Source organism: Sceloporus undulatus, chromosome 11 (assembly GCF_019175285.1).
Source record: "Sceloporus undulatus isolate JIND9_A2432 ecotype Alabama chromosome 11, SceUnd_v1.1, whole genome shotgun sequence".
NCBI lineage: Eukaryota > Metazoa > Chordata > Lepidosauria > Squamata > Phrynosomatidae > Sceloporus > Sceloporus undulatus.
Window position 1 is genome coordinate 4,699,467 of NC_056532.1, and position 22,828 is coordinate 4,722,294.

The 22,828-nt window shown below is 51.6% G+C and overlaps 2 protein-coding genes across 4 annotated transcripts; one reads left to right on the forward strand and one right to left on the reverse strand.

Moving 5' to 3' along the window:
- Window positions 1–2,623: 2,623 nt before the first annotated feature.
- Window positions 2,624–13,438, reverse strand: TAF15 (TATA-box binding protein associated factor 15). The gene is made up of 15 exons (XM_042442425.1): window positions 13,284–13,438; window positions 11,889–11,928; window positions 11,503–11,554; window positions 10,911–11,001; window positions 10,696–10,819; window positions 10,030–10,418; window positions 9,606–9,717; window positions 6,615–6,649; window positions 5,934–5,966; window positions 5,484–5,593; window positions 5,020–5,149; window positions 4,573–4,668; window positions 4,118–4,205; window positions 3,670–3,758; window positions 2,624–3,559 (listed from the first exon to the last, which is right to left on the reverse strand). The coding sequence occupies exons 1-15, from the start codon at window positions 13,291–13,293 to the stop codon at window positions 3,444–3,446; spliced, it is 1,515 nt and encodes a 504-aa protein (XP_042298359.1). The 5' UTR covers window positions 13,294–13,438; the 3' UTR covers window positions 2,624–3,443.
- Window positions 13,439–13,899: 461 nt separating this feature from the next.
- MKS1 (MKS transition zone complex subunit 1) lies at window positions 13,900–22,593 on the forward strand. Of its 3 annotated transcripts, XR_006100963.1 has the most exons (19): window positions 13,900–14,605; window positions 15,479–15,591; window positions 15,801–15,868; window positions 16,153–16,308; window positions 16,648–16,745; window positions 16,868–16,996; window positions 17,246–17,350; window positions 17,479–17,587; window positions 17,951–18,007; window positions 18,180–18,222; window positions 18,397–18,459; window positions 18,928–18,998; window positions 19,082–19,151; window positions 19,428–19,535; window positions 19,696–19,829; window positions 20,016–20,098; window positions 20,677–20,774; window positions 21,555–21,849; window positions 21,953–22,593. XR_006100963.1 is itself a non-coding variant. In XM_042442839.1 (18 exons), exons 1-18 carry the CDS (start codon window positions 14,520–14,522, stop codon window positions 21,665–21,667), a joined length of 1,704 nt encoding a protein of 567 aa, XP_042298773.1. In that variant the 5' UTR covers window positions 13,900–14,519; the 3' UTR covers window positions 21,668–22,593. The 3 variants fall into 3 exon arrangements, 2 of the variants coding, with proteins under 2 accessions (XP_042298773.1, XP_042298774.1); XM_042442839.1 differs by having other exon boundaries at window positions 21,555–22,593; XM_042442840.1 differs by lacking the exon at window positions 13,900–14,605 and adding an exon at window positions 14,688–14,844 and having other exon boundaries at window positions 21,555–22,593.
- Window positions 22,594–22,828: the final 235 nt, after the last annotated feature.

A 22,828-nucleotide genomic window follows, 5' to 3' on the forward strand; every position in this document is an offset into this window, starting at 1 on the left:
CTCTGGCCCCTGTGAAAAAGATGTGGCTGAACCTATGGCTCCGCCACACAGGCCTAACAACCCTCTGCGTTTGAGATTTATTGCCAAGAGACTTTTGGTCCTTCCTGCCTCTTCCCAAAAGCAAAGGGCTCCCTTGTTCTCTGCCATCCGATCCCCCAGAGCTTGGCAAAAATGCCTTTTGTTGAATGGCAAAGTAAGCTTTTCCAAGCTCTGGGGTTTCTGTAAAACTCAATGCACTGGCAAAGCTGGCGAGGGGATTCTGGGAGTCGCCATCCAAAAAAGGTAAGCCTTTGCAAGCAGAACATTGAGGATCTCACCCAACTACAAATCCCACCTTCCTCAGCATGGAGCCATGGCAGCTAAAGTGGCATCAAAAACTACATTCATTCTGCAGGGCAGATGTAGCCCTCTTACCTGGCCTTGCGCATGGACCTGTTTTCCCTCTTACCTGGCCTTGCGCATGGACCCAGGGCTCTTGAAATCAGCACTTTCTAAGCCTGTGGCATGAATCACTCCAGACAAGGTGTGCCTAAGCGCCAGAAATAAGACTCACTGTGGCCAGAAAGGGCCAAATGGAGCCACTTAATTTGCGGGTTTGCCGTCTAGACAAGGATCCCTCGGTGGACCTCTGCCAGGCGCCATGCAAGCAAAGCTCAAGCAAGAGAGGGTCTTGGGACCCCCATAATCCCCCCATGCAGGCTGGAGGATTCTGGGATTTGTAGTCCAGAAAAGTTAGCCTGCCCCAAGGTCTGCCCATAAGCCAAGGAAAGCACCCAGACCAAGGTCCATCTGGGTAGGTTTGCCAGGTTCTCAAACTACTACGAAGGTAAAATGCATGGCAAGCAGGGCTGCTGCTGACGGTTACCTTTCTGGTGTTACAAAAACCCACACTTGGTTTCTCTTTGTTTGGCATTCATCTGCTTTAATGTCATCTCACCATTTTGGACATGCTCCAGCTTGTCTGCATCCTTCTTAAACATATTATTTGGAAGCATAGATTTTGCCTAACTATGAGATTTCAGTGTTGAATTACGCAGCGTCTTTTACCCCAAAGGCCTCTGGAAACCCAACAGTTTTGTTTGTTGCCCATAGCATCCCCGTTGGGGTCTCCACCGCCATTTTGTCCCAGAAGAGGCTAAATTAAAACAGGACCCAACTCAAAAGCCTCAACATCGCTGCATCTCCAAACTAGAAGATGTCCAAACTTCACATCTCTTGCTTGGGAGCTCCCCCTGGCGTCAGTCTGCTTGCAAAAGACCCCAAATCGTGGGGGGAGTCCGTTGTTATTATTATTAGGTAGGAAAACATCATACCAGCTTTTGAGGCTCACTGTCCTCTTCATCGGTCAGTCGGAAAGACGCTGTGAACCACAAAGTGTGGGTTGTTGCTTGCAGCTTGCAAAGAGGCAGCCAGGCTAGTTTGCTTCAGCAGGAAAAGGAAAAACGGAGGGTTAGTTTGGTAGCAGAACAAACAGCGCTGGCACCAATCCGGGCTCCAGAGGGGTTTTCCATAAACCAGGATGGCACAGGCAAGAGGGCCCTGCCCTGGGTCATCCCATTGGGAACTGCCCCCCAAGAGTGGGGCACAGAAGCTGCCCCCCAACAGACCACAACTCTCAGGCACCAGCAATAAAATACCCAAATAGGGAGATCTGTTTCATTCCAGCGTTTCTTCCTTTGGCCCCGGTCCTCCGGCCGGAAGACATTCATTTCCCTCTGGGGACCCTTCTGGCCCTCCCCAAAATCCAGACTTCCCTTCGGTTCCTCTTGAGACGGAGGGAGAAGGCACCTCATCATCCCCAGACAGAGAAACTACTAAGCTTCTAGCACTAGAAACCCAATTCCCCAAATGGCAAAAGCAGCAAGAATCCAGTAGCTGCAGAATAGCTACCCCAGAGAGCTCAGCTTGAATTCAGAAACCAAAGCTTCTGTCCTCATGGAAAGCTTTAGTGAGTGCAAGCCATGCTGAGTGTAAGCATGTAGTAGCATCTGGAGGCCATGCTACTATTGCCCTCAACTCCAACATCGGGTGGTCTATGAACAAAGGGCCTCCAAGGCAGCCCATCATCCATCACAGCTCAGGCCTTGCAGACTCAGGGCAGCCAGGACGGCTCCCTTGACGGAGGCCATCCATCTGGAATGCCGCCTTCCTCTCTTCTGCCGCCTTCTAGCTTTCCAAGCATTGGCATTGTCTTTCCTAATGGCTCTTGTCTTCTCACGACTCCTTCAAAGTCTCAGAGTAGTCATCTTGGCTTCTAGGGAGATCTTGAATCAAGTTGCCATCTCCGTAGAGTTAGCACTTTGCCATAACCGTGGCATTCTTCTCAGCACCACGTTTCAAATGAGTTTTCTGCCCCTCCGCTTTGTCCAGCTTTGAGAACCACAGAGAAATGCAAAGTACAACGGGACCAACGCTCCTAACCTTAGTATCCAATGGTACATCTTTAGTAATACAAGCCAATTTGCAGAGCCTCCCAGTCAAACTGCCAACTAAGAGACCCTTGATGTCTCTCCCAGATTTAGACACTTCTGACCCAGCGGGCGAACGTAAAAAAGTTTAATACCTCATTTGGAAACGTAAGCCACGAACGCAAAGAGGGGAGTAAAAAGAGCAGGGAAGAGCGTCACAAATAAACAATCAGATTTTATTGTTTGTATTATAAAACATGTCCAGAGGTTTTGGCAAATATTTTACAATTGTATTCCTTCTTCCTTGTCTGAAGGGGCTGCGGAAGAGTTTTCGTTGACGGAAGGAGAGGGGGAATGGGGGAATGTTGGAAATGAAGAGATGAAATTTTGATGGACTCGCTAAAAAAAAAGAGAGAGATCAAATCAAAGGAAAAGGACTGACCCAGTCCCTCCCCCTAAATTAAAAATCCAGTTGTATGTTTAACTCCGTTATCCGAAAGAGGCCGAAGGGGGGGGGGGGTGAAGCAGCAGGCAAAACCCAGCCGTTCCGCTGTGAGGAGGAGCCACTAGAAAGAGGAGGTTCACGGCTGCCTTCTTCAGTAGGGCCTGTTACGCTGGTCGTTCCTGAAGTCATTCCTAGGAGAGAGAAAGGGAAAATCCTGTGATAGACCGGCACCTGGCCCTCCTCCAAAGGAAAGCAACAACATTGCACAATACAGACACCATTAAAACATCTATGGAGGACAGAGAAGGCAAACGCCACCCACCGGGGACCCTTTCACCCCAAACAGTTATGGCACTGTGATGCCAACATGGTGTGGGAGGCTGGCACTGGAAGTTCAGAGAGCCAACTCTGAGGCTCAATGAATGGAAGCCTACGTTGTTGTTGCTGTTGCTGCTGCTGCGTGCCTTCAAGTCATTCCTGGCTCATGGCGACACTATGGTGAACCTACAATCTTGTGCCCAAAAGAGGTTTGCCATTGCCCTCCTGTCTGTAGTTTGGAGATGCCTGTTCTACCAGGAACCCCACTAATGTCAATACCCCCCCCCAAAGCTCAGGACTAACCTTCCACCCATTTTGCCGCCAAAGCCGCCTCGGCCACGTCCTCGGAAGCCCCGATCTCCTCCAAAGCCTCCTCTGCCCCGAAAGTCTGGTCAGGAGAAAGGCCAGGTGAGGAACGGACATCTCCCCACAACCACCCACAACATCTCCAGCCCCGTCCCCCATTTTCTGGTGGGCGAAGGGAGAGCTTGCGCATACCTCCGCCTGAGGGACGCCCGTCTTCTGGCCTGGGCTCGTTGCACTGGTTGCAGGAGTTCCGGCGAGCAAAATTCATGTTGCCACAGCTCCTGAAAGAGAGAGCAGAGCATGGCCCTCAGGAGGAGCCTTGGAAGGAGCCCACAGGGCTGTCCTTGTGGCCCCCAAAGGTTTTTTAACAATGGGCTCTTCTACAGGGATCGGGGCCATTTTTGCCACATTCCTCCCCCCAGACTGTTTTAAGCTTAAACTAAAAACCTAAGCCCTATAGGGTCCTCTTTCTGCGGTCTTCAAAAATGAAGAGTATCTAATCCGTTACTAAATCACTGAATATGTATTAGGCACATTAAACTACTTAAAGATCAATAATGAGATTTGCTCCCCCTCCCTCTGTCCAGACTTGTCCCCAGAAATGCCCCTTTCCGAAAGAGGATCCAAGAGAGAGACTTACGGGTTTGGGCAAACCCAGTCGCCACTTTTGGGTTCTCCGCCTCGGCCCTGGAAGCCCCCTCCCCTTCCGAAGCCCCCTCCTCGGGAACCTGCAGAGGCGACAACATCACAAACTGAGCAAGGAAAAGGCACGCCACAGTCATGCTCCTAACACCACAAAACGGCCCCCTGATCCATATCCCACCCACCACAAAAGCAATTATGACCCACACATGCCACCATTTCTGGACTGCCACCCTAAAAAAATTCCCTACACAAAAATGGAGCAAGCATTATTCTGCATCATTTGAAGGGGAAAGGGGGGGATGAAAGCAGAAATGGACTCCCAGCCACTTCTGGCTTTACTTGTTGGGGCATGGATGGTATGGGTCACTGTGGGTAACACAAAAGCTGGCCCTGGACAGTGATTGTCCGCTTGCCCACTCCTGGTGTGAAAGGACTGGGATCTGTCACTACCTCGGCGCCCACCGCCACTCCCGCTTCCTCCGCGCATGAATTCAGGCCGCCGGGTTGCGAATGAGACTCTGATAACGCTGCCGTTGAATTCCTTTCCTGGGAGGGAGAGGGAGAAAGGCAAAGTGAGCCACAATAAGGGAACCAGTGCTTTGAAGCTCACTATCTTATCTCATTTACAATGGGCAAAACTACTCAGGAGGCATGGTCTCTGCCTGCACCCATTCCGTTCCAAACACTGAAAGGTGCTCCCCAGGCAAGGGCCGCATGCCAGTCTGGGGTGAGGCCAATGGCCAAACATGTCAAAAACCCTTGCCTATTTTAGGTCCTCCAGCACAATTCTATGGTCAGCTTCCAGTGGAGATTCCTAGAGCTGTTCTCCCATGTAATATACAGTGGTATTATTTGTGTTTTCCTATCAAACGTGGAATGGGAGAAGGTGCATCTTACCATCAAACCAGTCAATGGCTGCCTTAGCCGATGGCGGGTCGTCAAAGGACACCGTCGCCTCCCCCTTGGACTTCCCAGTATCCTTGTCTGTGTAGAGGTTGATCATAAGTTTGCCTGTCTTTTTGTTAGTCTGGTAGGAGAAAGAGGGGGAGACGCTTTTCTCAGAACCCAGACAACAATCCCAGCCAAACAGAGCAAACAGCCAAAGATTTAACAGGCTTCCTTCCTTGGTCCAAAGGTCTTCTGCTCCCTAGCTGGCTCCTCCGTCTTTGCTCTCTATTGCCTTCCTTTCTCCACATCCCTCCTTGAAACCCTCCTTGTTCCCAGCCCTGAATGTATGTGTATGAAATGTTAAAAGCCTCTCAATGGGTCCCCACCACCACTGCCATATGAGCCATATGCGCTAACCAGGTTCTCTTTCCCCATCAGCACTTTCCAAAATGCCCCACCACCGTCTCACCCACCTTTATAATGCCTATTTGCTTGAAGTACTCAGCCACCTGCTCAGGCGAGACATCCTCCCCCAGTCCTTGCACAAAGATGGTGTTGTTGTCAGAGTTATCAGACTCTGGATCTGTATATTGGGAGAGAGAGGGCAGGGTTGTTTTTAAAATCCAGACAGCCTGGCATGAGCGACCCAAAACACTGCTGGCTATTTTCATCTTGTCGGAGCAATTGGCAATGCTTCTGGTAAGCATCCCCTATCTGCACCTCTTTGGGGAAGGGGTGCCCAACTGAGAGGAGGGGAGGCAAGAGATGTGGCAGGGACTCTCCATCCCTGGCATCTCCCTTTCTAGCCAGGGCTGGGGCAGACTAAGGTCCGGCACCCATGGCAATCCCAGGATGGGGTTTGGGCTTCACCATCAAAGCAAACTGCTCCTGCACCAGTGAACCGTGTGGGATCCCGCACTTACCCGTGTCTGGCTTCTGCCCGTAATCCCTTTGACCTGAGGTGTGGGCAAGAGAAAAATAAAACACAAAGGCTGTTTTAGACCACAGACGCAAAGAGCCAACCAACAGCCCCAACGAATTTTAATTCATGTTAACAAAAAGGAAAAAAAAAAGGGGGGGGGGCAGAAGATATGCCTTACTGAAAAAGAAGACTAGCGTTTGGAAGACTTTGTGACTGATCCAAGGTCCAAGTCGGAACTGGGTTGTGATTTGCCAGCCCGGCCGGTAGGTGGGCAGTGGTCTGGCGGGGGCTGGCAGGCTTGCGTCCAGCCTGAGATAAACACTACGTTGTCAAGGGCTTGGCTGGTGCCACCCAGGGCCAACCCAGGGAGGGTTGCCCCAAAAACTCCTCCTCATGCAGTTTGGCAAACCAACCAAAGGATAAAACCAACCCTGCCTCCCCTCCCAAGGCAGACTTTCCATTTCCATTTTGCTACTGGTTTGGTTTCTAAAAGGCACACACATCCACACCAGCCTCAGCCTCAACGGGAAGACAAAACACACACACTCACAAAAAGGCTTCTAATGGATAATAACGTGGCATTTGGTGGCTTTTTAGATTGTCTTTTGGCTCCTTAAACAGAATTTCCACTGAACCTTTTTGCTTGTCTCCGTTGCGTTTTCCGATGATGCTCAGCACTTACCACCAAAATTTTTGAAGCCACCTCGGTCACCACCGCTGCAGAAGAAAAATTGAAGACATGGTTTCTTCTTTGCATCTCGACACGCTGAGCACAAGGCCCAAAGGCAGCAGCACTTCATGAACATTACTGCGCAGACGGAAGACCTGTCACACATTGCTTGGCACCACAGAGCAAGGCTGTCCCTGGCAGATCCCTTCTCCGAGAGACTCCTGGGTCTCATGAGTTAAAAGACAAGCTGGGGGCCGGGTTATGGGGACCAGGTCCCACTTTGGAGAAGTGGAGAGGGGCAGGACCTGTGCCAGTGGCAGGTGGGGCCCAAAATAACTGAGCTTAGTGTCAGGATCTTAACAGCCAGTAAGAAGGATTTCGCTCTTTACAATTCAGTCCTTTAGAATCCGCCAAAGGCTAGGAAACCATCAAACAATGATGCCATCATGGGAAAGGGAAGAGGCCATCTGCAGAATCCAGAGGTCAGTTTGCGACCCCAGGAGGGCTGGCTTTGGCCCCAGGGCCTGAGGTTCCCCAACCCTGACGTAAGAGAAGAGTAGCTATGTAATCACCTTGCCCAGTCCAGCACCCCACAGTTCCCACAGAGCTGCCATTTAAGCCTGGGAGATATACACCTGGAGTACAGGAAGACTGGAAGAGCCGCCCCCATGCCATGCATCTGGTACTCAGACTATCTATGGGCCTATCTTTGGTGAAACTGATTTATAAAAGTTTAAGAGTGCTTTCTTACACCAGCTGCAGAAAATATGTAAGTCTGACCTGACATGCGCTATGTAAGAGCTGCAGCATGTGGGGGGCATTTGTATTTCTCCAAATGCCCCCCTAAGCTAATTTTTTATATGTATAAAATCTGCATTCTTAGTTTAACTGTAAGGGAAGCGTAACAAAACCTTCACTCAGCCATGGCTGCTGACTGTGTGGCCTTGGAGGAGGTGCTTCTCTCTCAGCCTAACCTGCCTCACAGGGCTGTTGTGAGGATCAAAACGGGAAGAGAGCCTTGGAAGGCACTATGCACTCCTCCTTCGAAGAATAATGCAATCAATGACATTGCACCCAAGATTCAGAAACCAGAAAGTCCAGTTCTCAATTTCCACCCAAGGCCCTTTGCCGCTGCTACGTATCAAGAAGAAAGGAACGCAGAAGATAAAGTGGGTTAATCACAGCGAGGGGTAAATATGCCCAAAGGCTTCAGAACAACAACACCAAGGAAATGCCATGCCTGAATTATCTATTTACAACCCCCACAGGAAGGTCTTCCAACTTAAGCACTGCTCCTAAACTGACCCTCCAAGTCAGGACAGCCATCTGAATTTGGGAATAGGCACATCTTGCGAAGAGGGGCGAGATTCTCAGAGCACTGCAAGAGCAAACAGGTCTGGACAGACAGAATCCCACAGACAGCGGTAGATCATTGAGTTTGAAATGGCAGTGATGTTCTTTGACAGACATGAGAGGAGGGTTAAATTTAGAGTTACTGACACACAACAGAAACCGTATCCTGTTATAAGCTGCTATTTTAATATTACAGTCTGCTGCACCGTGGGCATGACTCCTCCACCCTCGACCCAACCGAGTTACAACCCACCCCTTCTGGGCTGCTGCGTCACCAAAGGATTTCCGGCAGCAACGCTGGGAGGGAGGGCCACAGGAGAGCCAACTGCCAGGGGCAGCAGGGACCCTTCTGGTGGAGGCTGCACCAAACCAAAGCCCAGAATCTGTCCAAATAACAGTTGTGTTATTCACAGCACCCAACACAACCAGCTAAAATAAAACAATACGGGATACCAGCATGCTGTTTTGTGGCACAAACTAAAGAGGTAGCAAGGCAGGTGGGTGTCTGTCCAAATCTCACACGACTCAGGCGAGAACCCAATGCTGGCATTGTTTTATGGAAGGGGACCCACAGGAAGAGCCGTTCCCAAGAAGACACAGGAAGGGTTTCTCTCTAAAAGCGGCTCAGCCATCATTGTGGTTAGTGCCTCCTCAGCAAATGTGAACCCGAGCCATTAACTCTGTGCTGGATGAAAAAGTCCACAGTGATGATGGCCTCAAGTACACCAGTTGGCTCTTTTAGGAACTCAGGATCAAACCCCCAGGTACCCATCTATAGCCAGGCTTTTCATTCTCCCGCCCTGGACATCTATTCCAGTTCCTGTATCTCTGGACAGCTTGCCGTTACTGTGAAGTTAGACTTGGGCAATCTTAGCTTGTGTGGGGTCTTTGGAATTGTATCCACAAGGCAACCTTTCTGAGCTCTGGGTCGGGATTGGAAAGGGGTGGCGATACAAATGAGACACAGGGCAACAAGAGCATCAACACACTGGTTTTTCCAGCACCAAATGTGAAGAAAAGACCAGCTGGGAGGCACAGCAACTGCACTAACATGTTTAAAAACTTAATAAGTAGCAGGAGCGGTGCAGGTTTGCTTAAGTCTCCCAACTCAGGGCAGCCCTCCTCCCAAGAAACAAGGGGCTCATGGAGGCTTTGCCCTAGCAGGCCGTTGGTCTGTCTGGCTCAACACACTCTCATGGGACTGGCAGTGTCTCCAGACGCCAGCGCTAGGAAACCCCTCTCAGCCAGATTATAGACCATGGGAGCAAAACTCCAAAAGAGTAACTTTCCCAAGCCCTGAAAGGATGCCACTAGCCTAGTGTGATGGCTGGATGCTGATTGGTCCCTCTTACAGAAAGTTATTCTGTTATCTCCATACGCTGCTCAGTTCTCGCAAAGAGAGGAAGAACCGCCCTGCTTCTCTGTTGTCCAAAAGTGCATCTCAGACTCCCTCTCTTGTTTTAGGGCTGGCCCTTCAGGGTGGAATTAAGAGCGGGCCAGGAATCATTACCTTTCAATCAGGCCCCAAGGGCAAACAGTCTGAAAAGAAAGGCGCCCACCCAAGCAGGTATGGCTGTGGGGCAGAGAGAGAGTTGGCTATCAAGCCAGTCCTAGATGACCATCTACAGCTCTCAGGACAGAGTTCTTTACCTTAAGCCGGACATGGGGCCTCTGTTGTCAGAGTCGAACCTGCTTCCACCTCCTCGCGGCCCTCCGTAGCCTCGGTTGTCTTCTCCATACCTACTTTTTTCTCGCCGATCATCTGAGAATGACAGGATGATTATTCCACACTGGCATAATACAAAACAGTCCCCAATGCTGCTGCAGAGATCCAGACAGACTTAAAGCAGAGCTCCTGCTCACTCAGAAAGCAAATTAAACAAGTGTCTTGCAGTCAGTTGAGTCCAGGGAATAAGCCCCACTAAGACCACATTGACCCAAGGGGTGTGTGATCCCATGGGCCTGGCCATTTTAATGCCTGGAGTGAAGTACAAGATGCTGCCGCTGCCTCTCCAAACACTTGAGGGATGGAAATCAAGCAGAATAGGAGGTGGAATAGGATCCAAGGCCATACCTTGCATGTTGTGGCTGTAGCTTTCCTTCTGTTGCATCTGATAGGAGGGCTGGCTCTGGCCATAAGACGACCCTTGTTGCTGACCGTAGCTCGATTTCTGGTTGTATGAGCCTTGTTGCTGGCCATAGCCCTGCTGCTGGGGGGGTGGAGGTGGCTGCTGGTGGTCGTAGGAGCCTCTGTTCTGGCCGTAGCCTGAGGAGGGCTGGTCGTAGGAGCTTTGCTGTTGCCCTTGGTGGCTGTAGCCCGACTGCTGGTCATAAGGCCTTTGCTGCTGGCTGTACCCTGACTGTTGGTCGTAGGAACTGGGTGGCTGGTTGTAGCTGGAGGAAGGGTTGTAGGATCCTGGCTGCTGCCCGTAGCTGGACTTCTGGTCATAGGAAGACCTTCCGCTGAATGTAAAGAGGGGGGGAACCATCAACCTCTCCCTTCTGCAGTTCCCTCTGACCCCCAAAAGCTGTTCCAGAAGGTCAGAAAACCCTTTGGAAGAGATTTTGGCCCCAGAGAGTCTTGACTCTGCTGATGTTGGCCAATGAAGGCAGCCACTGAATGACAGCTATTAACTATGAATCTCCACTGCCTGGGCTGAGGGCAGCTATGCCAGTACCACCAATGTGCCACTCTTATCAGCTCCAGTCATCTGGTTAAAGAAAAGGCTAGTCTCCTTACCCGCCAGATGAATCTTTCTGTTGCCCCTGACTGCCGTAAGACTCCTGGTTGTAAGAGCTTTGGTTCTGATTTTCGTATCCACCGCCATATCCTTGCTGGCCACTTTGCCCGTAACCTGAAGATCCTACAGGGAATGCTTTTGGTCAATGCTTGCCCCCGAACGGTGCACATGTACAAAAACCAAAACATGAACATGTCTGCATGCTCAGCCAAACCTGTCTGGGTCTGTCCATAGCTGCCCTGGTAGTTTCCGTAACCTTGTCCGTAAGAGGAACTCTCCCCGCTCTGCTCATAGCCAGGGTAGCCCTGCAAGCAACAGGACAAGGGCAAAAGAGAGGTCAGAGTGCCTGTCCTCCACTTGTTCCTCTTGAAAAGTTACATACCATACTGCCATCACCCCAGAAAGTACTAAACACAGACACGAGGATTAAAAATTCAACACGAAACACAGCCTAGAATCTAAGCAACCTTGCATGGAAAGAATTAATCTGTATTAAACCAGCCAGCATTAAAAAGAACACAGGACTGATGCCAGGCCACTTCTAGTGGGATAGCACTGCAAAGTCTGGAGGCCATCACAGAGAAGATGCTCCACCTTTTTCTTGTCACCTATTGTGAATGATTTGTTGTTGCCATTACTGAATTTGTCCTCTGCGCAAAGTCAAGAGCGAAGATCACATGCTGTGTCTATCTGAAATGACACCTTCTCTGTATGCCTCAAAAGAAGGCAGAAGGAAGCGTTCCCCAACGACTTCCGTGCAGATATGGGGAACCTGCTTGTTACGCACAGGTCAATGCGCAGCCTACCTGTGGCGGTTGTCCATAGTTTTGGTTTCCTTGGCTGCCATACCCTGCGTAGCTGGAAAAGAGGTACAGGAGGCTTTAAGGAGGCAGAACATGCTATAAGAAGCAGACTCAAACCTTTAGCCCTGGCTTAGCACTTGACAGCATCTTAAAGGCTAACACATTTCCTGAGCCAGAAGAACTGCAGCATTAAGGGAAGGCAACAAGGAAGGCAAGGGACCCATGTGGGAAATGGAGACAAAAAGACTTTTGAGGGGAAGAGACAGAACGATAGTCAAAATGAAGGAGGAGGACTAAGAAGCCTATGGAAAGGTATCACACCAGATGGATCACACTGGGACACCCAGCTTTCCCAGTCCTACACAATCGTCAATGTTAGGCATACATACCTCTGTTGCTGATCCCCAGAATGGCTGAAACTTCCAGAATCTTAAACAATAAGAGATAAAGAGATGTAAATTCATTTTATTTTGCATTATTATGTAATAGGACTTTGGGGGGAGAGACCTCCAAATTCATGGTACCCTGAAGCCAGAGCAGTCTCTCCAGGAGCCCCCCGGCTGTTCAGTGGCTCTCTTGCAAAGAGACACGAGAATCGCACTGACTCTGCCACACTTTTAGGCCACAGAAGGGAAGAAAGTGCTCCATATTGATCTTCCCCAGACAGTTTTACCCCTTTTGGAGAAGGCAGCTCAAAGACACCACAAGAGAGTATGATGAGCCACCCTTGTGGCTGGAAAGAGACCGCTACCTGAGGTCCATCCAGGGGCCTCAAAAGGTCGCCCACCCCCTGCATACCTGCCCTCCATCTTCCCAACAGAGAGCAAGCCTTGAGGGATATAAACATCTAAAGAGGCAGAAGGGAGTCCTGCTGAGTAAGTCCAAAGCCCTCCTAGGCCTGCATTCTGCTGGTTTTCTATGGGAGACCCCCCCCCAGCAGCCCCTGAAGGTGGGCCCATCCTCTCCCCAAAGGAAGAGCAGTAGCCACCCATTGTCCTAACCGCCAGGAATCTGTCAGTCCCAGGAAGGCCAGAGCATAGGAACAGTCCCTGAGATTCAACTCCCAAAATGCCAGGGAGAGGAATGCTGGGAGTTGTAGTCCCAGGACATCTGCTGGGCCACGCTATTCCCACCGCAACCTGAGAAGGAGAGGAAGGGCATCACCGGCCGGAGGGCCATTGCTGGTGTTTGAAAAGCGGACAGCTTTCTTCCTTCGTGGCTCCTGAGGCCCCTTCAACTCTTATGGCTCCCGTTGGAGCCGGGGGAATAAGGAGACTGCCTCCGTTCTGGGATCACAGAATGGGAAGAGACCCCAAGGGCCACCCAGTCCGACCCACTGCCATGCAGGAACTCTCCATCAAAGCATCCCCTCTGCCTCTGCTTAAAGGCCTCCATTGTTAAGAGGGGCAGTTTCAGCACAAGAGAAAGAGACTGATCCAGGGTTTCCCCAGCTTTGGAGTTCCTGCTGGGGATTCTGGGAGTTGTAGTCCAAAGCACTTGGAGATGCAAAGTCTGGCAAGGCCTTCAAGGTACCACTAGCCTCTCTCTCTCTCCTTACAAAAGACACACAAAAGCCATAGGAAGGCCAGGACCTGGCCGCGCATGCGCAGAACTAGTCCTGGAGGGTGGCGAGTGCGCAGGCGCGGCCTGATCCAAGATGGCGGCGGCCAGTCCGAGCTTCGTCCCGCTGAGCGCCCCAAGCCTCCAGAAGCCGCCACGCCCCCTTCCCAGCCCCAGGCCTCCCCTCCGCCGCCGGCGAAGAGGCGAAGGAGCGGCTGGCTTACCAGACGCCATGGCGGTCTCTGGCTCTATGGGGAGACGCGATGGAGGCAAGAGGCGCCCCGAGGAACCCGCTCCCGCAGCCGCCTGCCTTCGACTGACTCCGGGGCCGCCCCCCCCCGGCGTCACCGCGTCCCGTGACGTCACCGCGAATGCGGGCGGCCGCGGCCAATCAGCGCGCGCGGCGCCTACCAAGACGGAGTCGCGCTCCAAGAAAAGGGGAGGAGAGGCTGAGTGGAATGGACCAATGGGAGAAAGGGAGGGAGGTACCATTGTGGCCCAAGGGAAAGGGGGGAGAGAAAGTGGAATGTACCATTGAGAGCCCAGGGAAGGAAGGAAGGAAATCATAAGGCCATCATCGCCAGTGGCTCAGTCTCATTATATATATATGCTAGTTTGATGTCTTTCAGGAATGTAACTCATAATGCAATAAATGCTTCATTACAGTTCAAGGAATAATTAATGATTGTTGAAATAATTGTAATAATTATTAAAATAATAATGAAATAATATTGATGAAATTATATATATATATATATATATATACACACACACACTTATGTACATACACAATGTGTGTGTGTGTGTGTGTATATATATATATATATATATTGGGGGGGGTATTTAAAACACCGCTTATTTACTAAATTAGCCTACCATGAAGCCCAGCTTTGGGCCAAGGGTCACACTCTCTCAGCCTCAGGGGAAGGCGTTGGCAAACCCCCTCGGAACAAATATAGCCAAGGAAACCCCGCCATAGCCTCCATTTAGGGTCACTTATGACTGGGAGAGGAAGGAAGGCACACAACCACAACCACCACAACAATAACCATGGATGGCGATGGACTCGGAGAGCAGTGGAGTCTCCTTCCTCGGAGGTCTTTTTTAAACAGAGGCTGCCAATGGGGATGCTCTGATGGAGAGTTCCTGCATGGAAGAAGAAAGGGGCTGCACTGGATCCGGGCCCCTTTTGGGGGGGTCTCTTTCGAGGGGAATTTCTGAGAGAGAGTTGCATTGCAGAGACTGTCTGGGGATTCTGGGAATTGTAGTCCAATTCTATTGTGGGAAGTCCACAATAGTTCTGAGGGGCTTTGGAGACCCGGAAGCGCCTCGTGGCGGCATCCTCTACATTTTTCCTATCTCTGCGGCCGCCGGCGCCATTTTGTCGTCTCCATGGAAACGCGGCCTAGCGGACACGCCGAAGCCTGACTTGCAGTGAAATACAAGGCCTAGGTTCGGGGATGGCGGAGGCGGCGGGGCTTTGGAACCAGGACACCGGCCTGGCCGTCTACCGATCCCGGGACCCCGTCGGGAACCTCCGCGTCAGGTGGGCAGCACCGCAAACCCCATCATCCCCCAACCCACCCTTGGCAGCCCTGGCTGGGGATGATGGGTCCTCCAACTCCCAGCAGTCGATGGAGGAGGCCCAGCTTTGCCTTGGGAGTCCGGAAAAAGTAACTTCCCCAAGCTTGAGACGGCCTTGCAAGTTGCAAAGTAACTTAAACAAACAAACAAAATGTATTCAAGTAAAGGATAAGAAACTCAAAGTTTATGCAAAAAGAAAAGGTCTGTTTACTGTTTGTTTGTTTGTTTGTTTGTGTCCCTATTTGTTGTTAAAAGGTGTTTTTCTTGACTCTGCTGCAAAAGCTGCTGCAAGAATAGTTTCCAAAGGGAACTTGTGTTTTTTTTAACCTGGTTGTGTTATTGTTGTTGTTGTTGGCGGCCAAAGTACAACAGTACCCAAAATCCACAAAAGAGGGATCAAGAAACAGCTGCGCAGAAGACACTCCTAGGCCAAGCTGTCCAAGCAGGACTGCGCTTGCGTCATATGCCTCTCGATGCACCTATAGGTCTCTATAGGGGTGCCTCCTTCTGTATGGTCTTTAATGCCTCTGCTAACATTAAGCCCGGGAATGGATCGGGGGCCCTTGGTGCCACTGGGCTGCTGCTCCCATCATCCTTGTGACCAGGGATGCTGGGAGCTGGAGTGGGGCCACGGCTCCCAGACCCCTTGGAGTTGTGCTTCTCCAAAAAGGAACTTGCGGAGAGACTGTTTAAAACAAGTAATGAAGAGAATGAAGCCTTTAGGGCTGAAGGCGGGGTAGAAACCCCACCAATAAGTAAATCCTTCTTCAACGCACGCTGCCTTCCCTGGTCCTCCCAGAGGCTCCTGACCCACGTCTGCTTTCCTCCCTCGCAGGGTGGGCCTCCGTCGGGTGACCTCCTCCAGCCTCTTCCTCCATCAGCTCCAGGCACCCTCCGGCCAGCAACCCATCAGCCTGGCCACCCTCGGCACCCAAAACGCGGCTGCAGGTAAGTGAGAGGAATGGCCGGTCATAGCGACGCAGCGGCCCATCCATCCGCACTAGACGTTTCCTCCTTGTGTCAAGTGAACTGGCCGCCTTGCGTCTTCCCTTGGTATCACATTTTCCACCCTGGCCTTATATCCCTGCCCCACTGGCCTGGAGGACACTGCCCCTCCACTGCTGGCCATCCCCATCGATGCTTTTGCTGTCTTCCAGGTGGCCATTGTCCGGAGGAGGAGAAAGAAGAGGCAATGGTCGGCTGGCAGGAGAAGCTCTTCAGCCAGGTGACTGGGCAGGAGGGACCGCTTGCTTCGCTACCACTTTCGTGGGGCCTCTGCTGTTATCCTTTCATGCGCCTTTGCGTTGGCTTTCCCTTTACCACACAATCATGTTCATATCTGAGCTGTGGTTTGAACCCAGTCCACACCGGTCAGCCGGGAGGGAGGAAGGTCCATTCTATGTACAGCACTGTGCAAATTTAGAGCACTTTGATAATGATAATGATAATGCTGGGTAACAGGGGAGGCTTGGCACCTCCATCCCCAAGCTTTCCTTGCCCTGTGTTCAGTTTGAGGTGGACCTCTACCAGAACGAGTCTGCCTGCCAGACCCCCCTCGACCGCCAGTACCACCAAGACGTCCTGAAGCTGGAAGGGTCTGGCGGAAGGAAGAACAGACGCATCTTCACCTACACGGATCACGACCGCTTCACCAACCTGGAAGAGGTGCCCAGTTTTTCTTTTCCAGTCCCTGGCATGGAGATGGAGCATCCCACCCATGGCACAGGATGCCACCTGCTCTTGTGCCTTGTGCCTTTGCTCCAGCATTGCATTTGGGCAAGAGGAGGGGAGAGGAGGTCTCCTCTAAGCAAATGCAAAATGATTGGAAGGGGTTGTCTTTCAAACAGCAGCAGTGTTTCTCTGTATTGCATTTGCTTGAAGCCACTAAGGATGGGCAGCAGTTGTAGCTCTTTCACAGATGGGGAGTTCTGGGAGGAAAAAGTTGCCGGAAGAGGGAAAGGGCAAAGGAGGAGTACCTCACTCTGCCTCCCTGTCTCCCGCCAGCACGGCCAGAGAGTGACCACATCTGCTGACGAAACGCCGTCCTACTTGGCCGAGCGCATGGCCAACGTGAGGAGGAGGCGGCAGGAGCGCAGGCCCATGTGAGTGGGGCTGGGAGCTGGCCTGGGTTGGTGAGGGGATCATCTGTGAAGGCTTCTTCCATGTTTTCTGCTGAAGCGGAGGGCATCTTGCTTTGTTGATGGGGTCTCCTGTGTCTCCTCAGGGAAGGAACTGGCCTGAAGTCCCGAATCATCACCTGGGAGCCGTCGGAGGAATTCATCAAGAACAACCACGTCCTCAACACCCCTGTCCAGACCATGTACATCATGGGGGACTTGGGACCCTCGGGCAAGTGAGTCTGGGCTCCTGGAAAGACAAAGTGCATCCTGCCCCAGGTGCCTCTCCTCTTGGCTTGGGTCAGAGCCTGGCAGATGAGCCAGGTTCCTAGTGTTCATCCGACTGATGCAGCCCTATTGCCAGTCCCATTGGGGGACAATAACTGGCAAACTCACGGCATCTGGATCAACTCCGGCATGGGCTAAGGGAGGGTGAAAAGTCTCTTCTGCTTCCGGTCCCCTCTTCACTGAGGCTTCTGCCACAGGCTCGGCTGTCGGGAATATGAGCACGTCCTCTGCACCATCAAGGTGGACAGCAATGGTGTCATCACTGTCAAGCCAGATTTCACTGGCACAAAAGGGCCGTACAGGTGAGCAGCCGGGGAGGGGATGCAGTTAGGGCCCAGGCGGTACATCATGGGAGGGAGGGAAGGCTAACAGAGTAGGGAGGCACCCTCCTGACCTCTGAATCTTTGCCTGTGTTTTGGGGTCTACAAAGGATCGAGTTGGAAGGAGAGAAGCGGGAAGTGTGGAGCTTCACCCTGGAGAATGCCTCGCCCCAGGTGGAGGAAGAGGAGGCGGCCCGGGAGCAGCGTGTCTTCAAGGATGTAAGGGCGGCCATCTTCTACCTTGGAAGCATTGGTGCAAATAAGGTTCATGAGAAATGAGGTTGGCTGTCTCCATCCCTCTGGCTGCCTCTGGCTGCTGCTTGTTGGTGCCTGATTTGTTCAGTGCAAGGCCTTCTTGGTGGTGGTGACTCTGATGTTGTACTTAAGAGCTTGACTCCAGATGTTAAAACTAATAAGCAAATAAAACATGGGTATTGGCCAGAGGATCTGAGCAAAATTTGTCTGCTGAGCCAAGTAACCAAAATGAATGTGTTGTACACTCTTCAACATCTCCTGTAGCAGCAGATCAGAGTAGGAAGACTTCCTGCTTAATTCCTTCTGACTGTCTGCTTCATTCCTCAGTTGTACAGTCGTCACAAGGAGTATCTCAGCGGACTTGTGGGCTCTGACTTTGAGATGGTGAGTGATGCTTCTTGAGCTGCTGGGGCCCTCGGCTTGTGAGCTGCAGCCTGCTTGGCTCCCTTTCCCAGCAGAGAGTGTGGCGCTGGGCCTTGTGCTCTAAAGGTCCTCCCTGCAGTGTAGTACACTCAGTTACAGCCCTACGGCTAAGCCCTCTCCCCTCCTCTTGCAGACTCTTCCTGGTGCTCTCCGACTCTTTGTGAATGGTGAAATTGGTAAGCAATCCCCTGAGGTTCCCTCCTTGCTTGGTTTTCTCTTTGTGTGTGTTCAGAGCATGGCTCTGATCCATGAAAGCCCTCTCACATTGGTGGGGAAAGATGACCCTCAGATTCTGCAGTGGGAGAAGATTTGGGATTCACCGCCTTCTTTCATTTTTCTCTCTTCCCTAGTATCTGCTCAAGGCTATGAGTATGACAACCTCTACGTCCACTTCTTCATGGAGCTCCCCAGCTGTGAGTGAATGCAGACAAAGGTCGAGGGACCAAGTTTTAGAAGTTCCCAGACAGCAGCAGTGGATGGTTGCTCCCGCTCTGGGTTTTAGTCCAAGGAGGCATTCATGGTGCCAGAAGCTGTTTTAGTTGGGAGGGGGAGATGGTCCAGATGCACCTTGGAGAGCTCTCAGAAGTTCCAGCTGAGGCTCACTGGCATGGGAGCCAGCAGGCATCACTGTGGCACAGTCAGGCTCCCATCTGAGGGCACACCTGGCAGGGGCCTCAGGTGTGCCATCTGCAACTGGTTGCCAAAGCTACTGACAAAAACTGCAGGGGAATAAGCAGGCATAGGGGGGGGGGGGGGGAGGGAAGATGGAGGTGCAGCTGGTGGTGGATTGAGGTTGTCCCCAGTTTGCTAAGTACAGCCTCCGCCTGCCTCCTCGTGCTCCTTCTCCCACCGTATCCAGCCTCTGCTTTGCTTCCTCCTAGGCTGGTCCTGTCCTCCATCCCAGCCCCTCTCCGGAGTGACTCAGACCTGCGCTACCAAGACGTGTGGCAGGGTAAGCAGAATGGGGAAAGGGAAGAAGGGAGCTGCCAAGGCCTCTTAGGCAGGATCTAACAGTGCGTTCCCTTCCATTCCCAGGAACGGGTGGCTTTCTTCTCCTTCCCTTTCACCCTGGAGGTTTTCTTCAGCCAAGAAGATGAGTTGGAAGGTGAGTCATGGCCTTAGAGGCCTGCTCTGCATCCTCTCCAGAGCAGAGGGAACAGGCCAGGTGGCTCTTTTTGGACACTAGCTTTACACTGGTGGAAATGTACAAGTAATCAAAGAAGGCCAGAGAATTAGAATCTTATGCTTGTTATTGGAGGCTTAGAGGATCCCAAGGTGTGGATCCTGGATAATAAGGTGCCTGGTGTTTCTAGTTTGCTGGTCTTTGATCGTATACAATAAAGCCCATGTCTGACACTTGGCCTCCTCCCTTCTGCCATAGGGCCTCTTCCCCAGTGGCCAGTCCTGTACTTTGAGGTTCTCTCCTTGGATTTCTGGCAGAGGTATCGTGTCGAAGGCTATGGCTTTGTTGTCCTGCCAGCCACGCCAGGTAACAAGGCAACTGTGAGATGGACTGGCCTCTGGAGTTTGGGCAGCAGCATGAGGCAGGACGCCTCCCGCGCTGTGTTCATCCCCACATGGCTAGTGTTTGCCCCTCGTGCTTAATGCTGACCGGCTGGCCTGTCCTTTTTCCGTTTCTGACCTTTTAGGGCTTCATACCTTGACTGTTCCCACTTGGCGTCCTGTGGAGCTTGGCACTTTCTCAGAGCTGCAGCGGTTTTTCATTGGAGGTTCGCCTGAGCTGGAGGATCTGACCTACACCAGGGTGCCCAGCACCTTCACGGTGGGTATCCCCAGACCCTACTCTGCCCAGTCTCAGTTTTTGCTGGGGGGTCCTGTGGCAGAGCACCATGCAAAGAAAGCTCACTGGCAAGGTGCAAGAAAGAAGGATCCTGGTGAGTCTCGGGGGGGAGGAGGAGAGACTTGCCTGGACCTCCCTTGACCCTTTTGGCTAATTCCTCCCCATCAGGGCGACCGCCTCAGCCGCTTTGGTTTCCGCACGAAGACGACGGGCAGTGTCACCTTCCGCCTGAACTGCCTGCAGCAGTCCAAGTAAGCTCCCATACCCCTCATGCAGAAGGCAGGAGTTCCAGAACGTTCTGAAGATGCCCCTTGTGGCAACAGGGCTGAGAGTGGGGCTAGCCTGACCTCAGCTTCTAAGGAGAACTGGACCTTTCCAACTGGGCTGTTTAGATCGCTTTGGATTCAATCTAGGCCCATCTTCCTGGCCTTGATGGAAGTTCTCCCCTCATAAATACTATCAGGGGCATGATAAGTCAGTTCACTTGGGAGGAAGTATATTTGCAAGATTCAGGTGGCAAGGAGAGGATTGCAAGATGACATTTCAGTCTCTCAGAAGTGGCATGAAAGAATGGCTCTGAGCCCCTCTGTTTCCCTCCATATCAGCATAGGTCCCAGGATATGAGAAGTGGCTTTGAGAAAGGGGTGATTATGCAGGGCGGCAGTGGATTGGGTTGAGCTCCACAGCTCCAGTCCCATTTCCGCCCTTGTGGCAAACAAACTTCTCCCTTTCCCCAGTCCAGCTGGCTAGGGGAGACTAGGAGTGGTCGTTCAATATCTCTGGCTGGCCAAGGTGGTTCTGCTACCCCTGGGGTCTCCTCTCTTGGCAGGGCCTTCCTGGAATCCAGCTCCATGAGGAAACGCATGCGGAGCGTCCTGGACCGGCTGGGCGGCTTTGGTCAGCACGGCTCCCTCTACAATGTCCTGGGTGAGGCTTGCTTTTAATGCTGGACGACGGAGGAGATATCCTGGGACTGGGCAGGAACTCTCCTGTTGCCTCAGGGCCATCCTTCTGAGTGCTGGACACTAAATAGCCAAACCTCTTGGTCAGCGGTCACGGCTTTTCCCTTCTTAAGCAGGTGTCATTTTGGCAATGTTTTGCTTTTTGGAAACAAAATAGGAGGTTGCTCAAGATGTCTTTTTGGACCAGAGATGCTTATAGGTGGTGGTGGAGGGGTTGACATTGGTATGTTTCCTCTGCCCCTGGGCACCAAAGTAGAGCATGTTTGTCCACGTTTTCACTGATCTTCTATATGCAGACCATTGAAAGAGAGCAATATCCACCAATTATTAGTTTAAACCCTTTGCACCCTACATTTTTTATTTTTAAAAAATGCTCCTGGTGGGTTAAACTTTTACATTTTCCTTAGTCTATCTTCCCTTAAAAAATGTGGCCATTATGTTTCCAGCTGGAAGGTCTCTGAATACACAAACACAAGGTCTTTGCAACTGGGCTTTGGAGTCACTGTGGATCCCAGCCCGCTTTGCGTTCTCCTTGTTCCTCTTCCAAGGCTTGGGGAGAAGAGGAATAACTTCTTTTCTCTGTCTCTCACAGAATGATACCAGCATAGAAATTCTGGAGAGCATTATGGTCTTGGGATCAATAGGCATTTTTGTGGAGAGGGTATGGGGAGGAAGAAGTAACTGTCCTGACTGGGCTTGAGCCTTCTCCCTGCCCTCACAGTGACTTGTCTTTTCTTGATCGCAGAGGCCTTCCAGCGCGCCCGGCGCCGGATGCAAGAGGCCCGAGAGAGCCTTCCCCAGGACCTGATCCGCACCTCGGCCTCCTCCACTGCCCACCTGGCAGGAGGGGAGTCCTGAACTACCAGAAGAATCCTCCCTTGGGCTTTCCTTGGTGGACGACTGGACCTTCAGGCTGCCCCTCCACCTTCTCAAGCTCATCTCCACTTAACCTTCTCACCAAGCGAAGTCTTGACTTGGATTCGCTGTGTGGCTGATTTGGAGCTGGATCTGAAGATGGACATTGTTCTTCATTTTCCTCAGTAAGCAAGGAGGAAGCCTTTCACCTTTTGAGGGGCTTCAGGATTGGTGCCACATCTACAAAAGGCAGGGTGCTGCATCCCAGTGCCCTCTCTTCTCTTACAGAGCCAGAAAGGATCATTGAACAAGAGCATGAATTTCCCAAGACTGCAGCAGAAAGCTCTCTTCAATACCAGGAGCCCACGGAAGTGCCTTGGATCTGCCAGGTGGCAGAGGCCTGTGTGTCCTCTTAAGGAGCAGGGCCCACAGCCAAGCATTGCACCAGCCGAGATCCACATCTCTCTCCCTCCATTTGAGGGCTCCTTCTAAAGCCATGGTTGACTTTCTGCACTGGGCATGAGGAAAGACACTTTTTTGGACTGCAGCTCCCAGAATCTCCCAGCCAATCTGGGTGTTGGCATCCAAAAAGTATGATAGAAGACTGTTTTCAGGTTCTGGAGATCTACCGAAGTCCAAACCTAAGATGCTCTCAGATGAATCCAAATGTCCCTCTTTGGGCAAGGCCCCTTTGGGTTTGGGCTGATTCTAAGAGAGAAGGCAGAGAGTGTCTGGGGGAGAGTTACATTTTGTTCTCCTTCTCTCTTTCTGTATAATGTTTTTAAAACAATATGGTTCAGGGCACAGGACAGAGTAGGTCCTAAAATGACATTTTCACGGTAGCACTGCCCTCTCTGGGAGAGGGGTCTTGTTTTCTATAAAAACAATATTGTTCCTTCAAAACAATAAATGAAGCCATGTTAATTCTCCATAAATAGAGAGCGCTCTGGTCATTTCCCACCACCTTCTTCACTTCAAGGAGAAGCCTCTTCCTGCGCTGCTTCTCTTCCAGAGAGTCTGGGCTTCATTTGCTCGTATTTTTTGGTGGTTCGTGGTCTCTGGTTTCTATGTACAATTCAATGAGCTAATTCTTCACTCTTTCTGGGATCACCCTTCCTTCCTTCCTTCCTTCCTTCCTTCCTTCCTTCCTTCCTTCCTTCCTTC

Excerpts from the sequence above, each read along its gene's own strand:
- MKS1 (XM_042442839.1), top strand. The coding sequence starts at position 14,520 with ATGGCGGAGGCGGCGGGGCTTTGGAACCAGGACACCGGCCTGGCCGTC. Across the intron at positions 18,008-18,179 it reads TGGGCTCTGACTTTGAGATG|ACTCTTCCTGGTGCTCTCCG; the intron begins GTGAGTGATGCT and ends CTCCTCTTGCAG. Across the intron at positions 19,152-19,427 it reads CCAAGAAGATGAGTTGGAAG|GGCCTCTTCCCCAGTGGCCA; the intron begins GTGAGTCATGGC and ends CTTCTGCCATAG.
- TAF15 (XM_042442425.1), bottom strand. Across the intron at positions 11,002-11,502 it reads ACTATGGACAACCGCCACAG|GGCTACCCTGGCTATGAGCA; the intron begins GTAGGCTGCGCA and ends TGTTGCTTGCAG. Across the intron at positions 10,419-10,695 it reads CAGAAAGATTCATCTGGCGG|CGGAAGGTCTTCCTATGACC; the intron begins GTAAGGAGACTA and ends CTTTACATTCAG.